The sequence below is a fragment of the Xiphophorus couchianus genome, chromosome 8, assembly GCF_001444195.1.
Source record: "Xiphophorus couchianus chromosome 8, X_couchianus-1.0, whole genome shotgun sequence".
Taxonomy (NCBI): domain Eukaryota; kingdom Metazoa; phylum Chordata; class Actinopteri; order Cyprinodontiformes; family Poeciliidae; genus Xiphophorus; species Xiphophorus couchianus.
In genome coordinates, this window is record NC_040235.1 from 10,272,310 (window position 1) to 10,283,354 (window position 11,045).

General features: G+C 35.5%; 2 protein-coding genes across 2 annotated transcripts; one reads left to right on the top strand and one right to left on the bottom strand.

Moving 5' to 3' along the window:
• Window positions 1-3,961: 3,961 nt before the first annotated feature.
• LOC114150024 (uncharacterized) lies at window positions 3,962-7,554 on the bottom strand. The gene is made up of 3 exons (XM_028026198.1): window positions 7,481-7,554; window positions 5,666-5,834; window positions 3,962-4,896 (listed from the first exon to the last, which is right to left on the bottom strand). Exons 2-3 carry the CDS (start codon window positions 5,832-5,834, stop codon window positions 4,382-4,384), a joined length of 684 nt encoding a protein of 227 aa, XP_027881999.1. The 5' UTR covers window positions 7,481-7,554; the 3' UTR covers window positions 3,962-4,381.
• Window positions 7,555-7,605: 51 nt separating this feature from the next.
• On the top strand, window positions 7,606-10,330 carry pus1 (pseudouridine synthase 1). The gene is made up of 6 exons (XM_028026197.1): window positions 7,606-7,893; window positions 7,983-8,197; window positions 8,416-8,553; window positions 8,802-8,904; window positions 9,365-10,065; window positions 10,168-10,330. The coding sequence occupies exons 1-6, from the start codon at window positions 7,830-7,832 to the stop codon at window positions 10,198-10,200; spliced, it is 1,254 nt and encodes a 417-aa protein (XP_027881998.1). The 5' UTR covers window positions 7,606-7,829; the 3' UTR covers window positions 10,201-10,330.
• The last annotated feature ends 715 nt before the right edge of the window (window positions 10,331-11,045 follow it).

The window sequence follows — 11,045 nt, forward strand, 5'->3', positions numbered from 1 at the left end:
CCTACTTTCTCTGTCCACGATGAGATTGCTGTTCGTTGGGCTCTATCTTGCGTCATGGCCACATACAGCTCAGATAGCGTTCATGGTCTGAACTTTTTTAAGACAAAACACTGTTAATATTAACAATGTCTAAAATACTGACTGGTTGTTTAACTGATACACTATCATTTAACAAATACAAAGGTAAATATGAATTTAATGTTAGATAAATTATTTAGAGGGCTCATGTTTATTTATGTATTTATTTATTTCCAGTTTATCATTGTAACTAATTATTTGATAAATTGCTCACTTTGAATCGACACTGCTACGAACTTAATGTATACAAATAATAGGAGTATTTTAATCTATTACATTTGTTAAATTCCTTTCTTTGTTGAGACAATGTGAATTATATTCTTCCATTCAATGTCAGACTATCATAAAATTGATATTTAACACTATAGCGTGCATAAAATAAGTAGTGTATGACTGAATTTTATTACTGAATTCCGTTTATTTTCAGGAGCAGCTTTTGTAGTTGAGGGAGATGGACTTTACCCAACTTTTATAAGGAGAGAGTCAGATTACACACTAGGCAATTTGCTAGGTCATTACTGAGCCAAGACCCTGGGACAAACAACAAAAAAACTCACATTCGTATTGTTAGTACAATTTTTAATAAGAATATAAAGATGTTTGTCCCACTATATTCATTTACTTAATTCTTTTTTTTGTTTGTTTGCTTTTAACCAAAAATATTTGGTAAGAGTCACATTTTGTGGCTACAATATGCTAAATATGTATACTGAATGCTTTTCTTGTATTTGTGTTTCTACCTAATGTTTCTGCAAAGCAACATTGTCCTAAAATGACTGTCTAAAATGCTGTTGTATTTTTTTGTTTGTCTTTTTTTACTTAACCATGACACTCATGGTAACTGGATTGCAATTCTACAGGTGATCTTAACAAATTGTTATAAAATAAGATCTTGCCCCAACAGTCAGCTGCAGTTCTGAAGTCAGCCATGCTGACTTCAGAGTTTGAAGGTGTCTGATTTGATTTGCAAATTCACCACTTCAAATGTAAAAGTTTCTTAAGGTAACAAACTGATTTCCATTAAAGTACCACTACTTTGTGAATCACTTTGAATAAATGCACCTGCTGAATGGGCTTCTTAAATTAAATGAGTCAGTTCCCACAAAAAGGATCAGGTAGCAAAGTTTGTTACCTATTTCTCACATTTTTTGGCTCTGCCTATGAAAAATGCCGGTTTCTGAATGGAAATTCAAATTAGTGATATAACAAAGTTCCTATCTTTCACTTTTTATTTTCTTATTGTGGTGTCAAAATGCCTTTTTCCATCAAATAAGTCCTATGAGTTGTCTTTGAAATTAAATAAATCTACTCTCTGGGGAAGCCTGATAGCGACAAGTCTTTTTACCAGTTTTCATGAGATTTCTAGAAGAAGCTCCAGAAATGCTGTCAGTCTCAAGTTTAAGCCTGCAATATCTGTTGTCTATCTGAAAGACACATTTCCTGTCAGAGACTTAGATATATGGACACTGCTACTTGTCCATATTGATAAGGAAAAAACAAGTTTGTGCAGCTCAGTTTTACAGATAAGTAAATAACAGAACTCATCAATAACATGCTTGGGTACAGAACAGCTGTACCACTTAAGAATGAAGAGTGGGTCTGGTCTGTGTAATGCTTCATACAGCTTATTTACCATTATAGTTTAGTAAGGTTTTCACTTCACTTTTTGACAAAAAAAGTGCAGTGGGATGTTGAAATAATTGTTCGGCAACTCTTGTGCCTGAAATGATTTTGTGAGTTGATTCAATGAGTTTTTATGCTTGAGAATTTTAAATAAATTAAAAATTTTAATTACAATTTTTTAAAATCCCCAAATAACCAACTATAAATAAAACAACAAAAAATATTGTTCTTTCCTTGAACAGATGGCATAATACGTGAGCTGATTCATGATGTAAAATCTTCAAAAATCTGCTCATCCCAATTTTTGCTACAATAGGGTAACATTTTATGTGTAATCTTACAGTATATTGGGTACATTGGTTGATGTTTCAGACTCTGAATTTGACCTCTTTAATTTAAGTCTATGCCAAAAACTGACACTGCTACCTGACTGTTGTAGTTGAAATTGAGATTCCTTGAACCAGGTAAAGTCTTTCCAAACTGTTATTGCAATACTTTGGTGAACTGTTCTTTTGATGACATCTGGCATGGTTCCCTGCTGATGTGCTCTAAGGTTCAACATGTTGGTCAAAGACTACATATCTTGGTTGTAAAGAACTAATAGATTTTTACTTTTTATAAATAAAAGTACTTACGGGGCTGAATTGCCTCATAAGTATGCAGTTAAATTCTATGAAGTCCTGTAAATTACTTAATTATTTGACTCAGGTGTTTTGAAGCAGAGACACATCTAAAAGTTGCAGGACTTGATACCTGGATTTGAAGACCCTAAGCTAGAGCATCTGGGTGCTGCCTTTAGCAACACCCATCAGAGAAATCTAAAGAAATTAAATTTTCAGAAACTGCTCAGTAGTTGGGGATGGGATGGCGGAAAAGGAGCTCAACCAGGCACCAGTCATTCAGGAACCGCCACTCCTTCATACGTTGTGTGGGTGTAATTAGTTTTAATCACGACTATTATTAGTGTCACAAAGTATTCTTCCAAAATTCCCGTTGACACATGAAATTACTTCTAGGTAATTCTTCTTGCATCCAACAGTGTGATTTGTCAGTTTATTAGCGTGGCTCCACTTTGGTTGCACCACAAGAACCACAAGAATGATAATTACATATTTCCATTCTCCTCCTTGTATGCATTCATTTTCTTCCTAACTTTAACTTTGGGTTTGTAAAGCTGAGTAGATTATATTGGTAAGATATGAAAGACATGATACTTAGCAATCCTGTGATAGCTGCATGACAGAACCTGAAAAATGTATTGCTTAAACAGGTGAATTCTCAACATCACATAAAGTGGTTCTCAGTATGTTCCACATCACATCCTGTTTTCACCCTGCCATGTTTGTGATTCCAACTGACAACTCTGACACCTTATAAGGTAGTAGGGAAAATGTAATTTATCTGATAGCGTCCCACATTGAGATAGTTTACATAAAATATTTAAGACTTTTCTCCAGAAACAGGTTTTGTTAAGGTGTCCTTGAGAGAGACTTCCCAGGAAGGCTAGTGCTTATTTTTCTTGGTAGCAAAATCTGACTCAACTAGTTATCAAAATGTGACTGACATGAGTCACAGCACAAGAAAATGATTGGATACTATAACACAAACAACATGACATATTCCTTTAGAATTTAGACAGACAGACGTACGGATGGATGTACAGACTTATAGATGCACGTGCTGTTTGGCCTTTTGTCACTTGTTTTCCCTAAGCTGAATAATTTTTGGTGCAACATTTTTTTTCCTAAAAAAAATTATATGACTTTTTCAAGGACAATTTCATATGCATGAAAAAAATACATCCTTCAATGACATTGAAGGAATTTCAAACTAATGCAATATTACTGCCCTCAAGTGGTCAAACGCAATAATACAGGCTTAGTTTTTTCTGGCCTTCACAGACCAACTTTGAAAAACTAGCTGATGAAAGTAAGGATGTTATTTTCAGGCATATTGCTATTTTATTAATCTGCCATAAATAGTTAAAAGAGAAAGACTGCCGATAGAATTCAGAAATCCTTGTTTTTATGAGATAAGAAGCATGTTTCAAACAAGTTCAATAAACAAATTATATTTAATCTTCTAAGATAAAACTTAAAAAAAAATATGATCCTACTAAATCTGACTTTTATGAGATGAGAACATCTGACCCTCAACTGTCAACATGTTACTGAAAAATATCTGTACAAGTTTTTTTTGTTTTAAATATAATGTACAACTGATTCCTTTCAATCATTCCCACAATAACAGATTACTGGATTCTTAATTATTCTAAGCTTTTTATTTTTTATTTAAGACATGTACAAACATTGATAGTGATGTTTTTAGATTTTATTTGTCCATATAGTCCAGGATGCAGCTAAACTTGAAAACAATTTAAGAAATATGTAAAAAATGTTTGGGTTTTTTACATTTTATGTACAGAACCAAACAAAATAAGAAGACAACTAACAATTAAATGATTAATACATGTTGGGTCAAAGACTACCCTGATCTAAAGTCCTTGCCTCTCAGTGGAGGCAAGTGGTCATCTGCTTATCATTCATTCAGAGATAAATCTGTTTTCTCTCAGAATAAATCCTAATTACAGACCAACCCATGGCATAGCAATAAAAACTATATGTACAATCACTCCTTTGACTTTTACTGTACTATTTAATGAACTTTCATCAAGCAATTTTCAGTTATTTATGTTAAAAGTGGGAGGTTCATTGAACATAAGCATGTAAATATTATTATTACAGTGAGGGCATTTCACTGCATTTCCATAAGCCATGGTTACATCAGGCCCAGAGGCTTGAGAGTAGGAATGTTCATCCGAAGATGTAGAGGGTTGCGGATCAGAAACTGGACCAGGTGCCGTGTTTGGCAGAAAAGGCTTCACAGTGGGTGCAGCATCAGGCAGGAGAGGCTCCACAGAAAATGTCGAACCTTGCAGGAGCGGCTTCTTGGACTGGGGGATGACTTGCAGGAGAGGTTTCACAGACGGTGAAGAAAGCAGTTTAATAAGATGGTCCTTAGGGGGTGAGGTGGGTGGCAGACATGGCTCTGGGTTTGGATCTTTTTCCATAAATCCCTCACATAACAGTAAATGCCTCTTCATATCCAAACGGCGCATGACTGTTCTAGAGCAGATGGGGCAGTGGAAATGTCCCTGTGGCCTACAATGAAGGCTGCATCGGAGTAAAATTTTGTCTGCAGAAGTAAAAACAAAAATGTATAAGAAATAATATAATAAATACACCATATTGCCAAAGTATTGGGTCACTTACTGATTCACACAAATTAATTTTACTGACATCAACTGCTCTTGAGTGTAGTGTTTGCATGCTTTAGACCTCGGCCTTATATATTTTGCTTTGCAGTTGGTAATCCAAAGGTTGTGTGCAGCTTCATGGGTATGGCACCCAATCCCATGAAGCTAGCTACACACTGTTTTTGAGTTAATCTGAAGGCTGCATGAAGTTAGGAAGTCTGTAGATTGACCCTGAATAACATTGGCAACCTCTGCACAAAGCGCCTGGGCGTCCGCCAATCCTATTCAGTCTGGATAAAAACAAGCACCATAATATGTAAAATATAAACGCATCTAAAATATCAAACCTTTTAGGGTGAATAATAGGAGTGTGCTTTGTGTGTGTTGCTATTAAGTAGTCACAGCTATTTATTTGACAAGTGATTTCTAATACACCAATATCCAAAAGGCAAACAAAATAACTATCAAATGATGCCCAAACATAAAATAAGAGCATAAGGACAGGAACAGCATTATCTATTTCTTCACCAGAGTTGAAGGTAAACACACCATCAAGGCAGGTAACCATTGGAGACAAGGTAAGATCACATTACAAGTTTATTACTTGGACAATATACTAAAGTTGTGACATGACAAAATGTTAAATGGCCCACAAATACTTATACAAGGCACTTTACATTCAGGCACATACATATAATACCAACATACCTTTGTAAGGCAAACCATGACTAATGTGGTGGTTCATGTGTTTCTCAATCCTTTCCTTCACTGTGGGGTCGAAGTTGGGACAAATGGGGCAGTGGAACAGTTTATTACAGCATGTGTTGCATTCTTCCAATGCGATCTTTGAGTTAAGATCAAAGATTGAGACATGCATCTGAAACAGGAAGTAGTGCAGGGAAACAGCAGTTAAAGATTTTAATTACTTTTACAGTTTCATTCAATCTCATTTTGGAAGCTAATATGCAGTCATATTAACAAGAAAGTACACCCTCTTTCAAGTCTATGGTTTTGTATATTAGGACAAAATAGCAAGGATAGCCCTTAACACATCCAAAAGGTATTTAAATTTAACCTCAAATCAGGGTTGCAATCATAGAAGGTAGTGCAATTGTGATAATTTTACTAAATGTTACAATGGTAAAATCAGTTGCGATAAATCCACATTATTTTGATGTTATATTCTCCAGCTGTACATAAAATGTTCAAAAACACAGAATTTTATCATTTATTTAACACAAATTAAGTCAAAGTGGAAAAGCCCAGGTGAAAGTTCACTCCATTCATTAACAGCTCCTAACATGTCACTGAATGAGATGCAGAGCAGCTTCAGAAAAACAATATAAGGTACATAAGTACATGGACACAAAATTGCATTCTTACAGTTCTAGATAAATAATAAATGACTGGGAACAAAGCAAATATAAAAGGTAGGTGATTTAAGTGGCTTTCAATTTTGTGTACAAAAGAAGGAAATATTTAATTCAGTTAAGCAAGAATTAGAATATTTTATATGGATTGCAGAAAAAAAAAAGGGGGGGGGGGGGGGCATTCTTTGGCATGTTACCAGCATGTTACCACATTGATGGTTAAACCCCAATGATATTAACAATAAAAATATTGTACTCTACAGACTGAATAAATGGCTGTCAGCTAATTTATATTTATTCCAGGGTTTCTGCAAGGTTCAGTGAGGAGTTATATTTAAGACTTTCTAAGACTTTTTCAAGATCTTTATGGCGTAAGCAAAGATAAGTAAATTAGGGTAATACCATAAAGTATACTCAATTTAATAACTTATCTTTAATGTATTTTACAAGTACATAGACCAATAATGAAATCCTGGTTTTCAAGCTGTCCAAGCTCTTTCCCATAGTGAGGGATCAAGAACGTGTAAATTGTACTTCCTTAAAGATACAGTAAACAAACTTTTTTTTGGAAGGTTTTTGGGGATTGCTCAGTGTTTGGGAATAAATGTCTTTAGACAGGGCTTATTGCTTCCCCACATTATGGCGTTTATAGTTTTGTCTAAAAACAAAGACTGAAAGTAAAGGAATTTGGACAAATTTAGGACGTAATAACACGTTTTTTTAACAACTAGTGTGGACATTCTCTTATGCATTTATGACTTTCAAAAAATGAAGAATATTAAATTTTGAGCTTTAGGTGATTTTCTCCAGTACTAAAGTAATAACTCTAAAAACCAGATCATTCAACTGTAATAAGCTATAAACAGTGGGGAGCAGTCCTGAAACAGCTGTCACTGAGTGGGAGCATTGACTAAACACAGCAACAAGTGACGGTCCATCTGATGCATGCAACTGTTTAATTCAAACAAAAGATAAAAATAATAATAATAAAAAAACTTTTATGCTTAAATTGCTAACACTACTTTTAATTTCAATAAACAGCTAAGGTGATATTAATCTGGGAGAAAACCCTGCAACACAATGGCCCCAGTAGGTTTCTCTCCATGCAATCTTAATATACAAACAGAAACCCACATGCTGAAATAAAACTAACCTTGTAGTGGAGCTCAATTCTGCTTGCGGAGGTACAGCGAACCTATTTCCGCCTTCTTTGGAGATCACGTGTTTCCTCTTACCGTGGAAAATACGGAATCTCGCGATATTGTTGAGATCAAAGTTAGCAGCACCATGTGTGCCTGAGGAGAACATCTCTTATTGTTACAGGCAGCATTTTATACGGGACCTTTAAGTTTTTTTGGCACGCTTTTTCTGTTCGTTGAAGTTTGCGAAGACTTACAATTACCGGCTGTTTAATGAACGCATCTCGCGATATTTTTTCTCAGCTCATGGAGCAGGTTCCATGCTGACGGTGCTGCAGGAACCTATGAGTTTTTTAGCTTGACATGTTTAGAACCCGACCACTGTTAAGTGCCTTAGTTAACTACAGACAGTTGTTAGAGAGAAACGGTAGGTCAAGAAAAACAAATCTACATATTTATTATTTCTGGTGGAGGCTCGTTTTCTGGTTTCACAAATGTATAGTGCTATATTTACAGGTTTAAAGTTCTTGTGCACAATGAGTGAAGAAGCTAGAGATCAAGAGACAGCCAAGCTGTTAAAAAGGCCAAATGAGGTGAATGAGGACTCAGCTGAGAGAGCCACTAAGAGAATAAAAGCAGAAGGGGAGCACAATGAAGATGACAAGAGGTACCCAAAGAAGAAAGTGGTCCTTCTTTTGGCATACTCTGGAAAGGGATACTATGGCATGCAGGTATTTTCCTTTACTACATGTAACAATGTTGCAAAAAACCTTGAACTTCATAAGAAGTGGATGAGTCCAACCACACTTAAAAATCTCTGATAATAATAATAATAATAAACCTCACTACTTTCACTTGTTTATTATTCTTAACTTTTTTATGTTATTATATTTTAATGGATAACGTTTTATTAATTATGTCATCTGTCCACCTGCTTTTTTTCTTTTAGAGAAATCCTGGAAACTCCCAGTTTAGAACCATTGAAGATGATCTGGTCACTGCTCTAGTTAAATCTGGTTGCATTCCTGGAAACCATGGTGATGACATGAGGAAGATGTCCTTCCAAAGATGTGCCAGAACTGACAAGGTATGTGTTCATGCACCTGAAATATGCATTGCAAGACTATTGGGGGTGCGGGGTAGGGATCTACAAAAAAAAGTTATTTGTCTTCACGTACCATATTGTTGCTAATGAAGGTTAAGTACTAAAGCAATGTGTGTTGGTTTGCTTCTATTTGATGTTACCTACGCTGGTTTGTTCATTTTGTAGGATGTTGTAAATTTAGTAAAGTTTTTTTTTAACAGAAACATTGTTACTTTTTTATTTGTCTTTAGGGTGTTTCTGCTGCTGGTCAAGTGGTTTCACTGAAGCTTCGTTTAATTGAGGACATAATAGAAAAAATCAATGAGAATTTACCACCACAGATCAGGGTGCTTGGTAAGACTGTTGTATTAGAAATAAGAGGGACTGGAGAACTTGCTGGTGAACAAGATTGTTTGACTTTCAGTTTGTTTTCCCTGTCTGATATCCAAGAACTAACAGGTCACATTGGTCCTTATCCAAGTTGTTACTGTAGTTGTTACTGAAGATTCAGATCTTTAATTTGTTTCACCACTCTTCTGTATCTGCATCACTAAATGGATTAAGAGCTTTTCAACCCAAACTCTGTCCTTATGCATTGCTCAAATATGGGCTGTCATGCAAAGTGCTATGCTAATCACTACACTAATATGCTGTAAAATGAAAAAGAAAATGCAAATAGTGTTATTTATAGTCATTAACGTGCTAAAATCTGCATGGACAGGTCAAATGTTTATAAAACCTTGATTCACCTATAATACCTTTGATTGGACTCCATGGATGTGCTTCTGATGTAACTATTTTTTTGCTTTGACAGGGCTCAAGCGAGTGACCCAGGGATTTAATTCCAAAAATAACTGTGATGCCCGTACATATGCCTACATGCTCCCAACTGTAGCCTTTTCTCCTAAAGACTATGACACTGAGAACATAGCGGCGTTTCGTCTAGAAACAGAGACTCTTCAGAAGGTGAACCAACTTTTTGCCCTCTACAAAGGCACCCATAACTTCCACAACTTTACTTCCCAGAAGGCTCCAAGTGACCCCAGTGCCCGCCGCTACATCACAGAGATGTCCTGCGGAGAGCCTTTTGTCCGCAACAACTACGAGTTTGCCGTGATCACCGTGCGAGGCCAGAGCTTTATGCTGCACCAGATTCGCAAGATGATCGGCCTGGTGATTGCAGTGATCAAAGGCTACGCCAAGGAGGAGGTGATGGAGCGAAGCTGGGGTCAGGAGAAGGTGGACGTCCCAAAAGCTCCGGGACTCGGGCTGGTACTCGAGAGGGTTCACTTTGATCGGTACAACAAGCGCTTTGGAGGGGACGGTCTGCATGAGCGGCTAGAGTGGGATCGCGAGGAGGAGGCGATCAAGGCCTTCAAAGAGGCTCACATATATCCTACCATTGTTGAGACTGAATGTGAGGAGGGTTCCATGGTCAGCTGGATGGCCACTCTTCCCATCCATGACTTTGAAGCAACAGTTACTGGAACACAAGACAATAAGGACCAAAAACAGGTGCATCAGAGTTATTAATTTGATAATTAGATATATTGCATTGGGGGAAAAAAAATACATTGTTATATTGTAGCTAAGTGTTTGTCCCATTATTTGTTGCAGGAGAATGCAGATGAAGGGAACGACTCCGATTAGACCGTCAGTGGAGAGAGGCCTTTTTTTGTCTTTTAATTTTTGGTATTATTTCTGTTTTTTGTTTCAAATATTAAGAACAATTATGTTTAACAACTGGCATAATAAAATCATTCTCAGTTATCTAAAGTCATCTTTTTAATTCTCAGTGGTTATTTAATTTAAATTAATATACAGTATATATGCTTAATTAACAGTACTCATTATGTGTTTATCCAAACAATTAATTAATTAAGATCAGTTGCTTGGGTAAAGACAGAATGAGTATCGTTCTCATTCTAAAATCTTAATTCTGATTAGATTCAATTTGTGAATTTTACCCTAAATCAAAAACCTTTTATTTTTTGGGTTCTTATTTATTTCCAACATTTCTGGCTGTGTGTCTTATATTTTTATCAAGTAAAAAGTAAAGTAATTTAATCCTTTGAGTCAATCATATCCCCAAGATATACTTTTTGTATGGAATTAAAACTTGATGAAGTAGATACCTTCTAATTTAATCTTTGGGTAATTTTTTTTTAGAGAGCACCATCTACTGGTCATCAGTTGACACGTTTTAATTAAGCAAAGTAAGAGTTACTAGAAGATTTCCAGATTATGTTTATATAGTAAGTTTGTCGTTAAAATGGTCACCTACAATTATTTACAATAATTATCAAAAGCCAAATTGTAATACATCAACGGTAGACAGTTAAAATTTCATATAACTAATACTTTCCAGAATAATTTAAAAATGTTCAATAATATGCATAAATAATGAATGTAATAACTTAAAGTTTGGACATATTTATTAAAAGCATTGTTAAATAATTCCATTCCCGTGAAACACCATGTGATTTAGTTTTTCA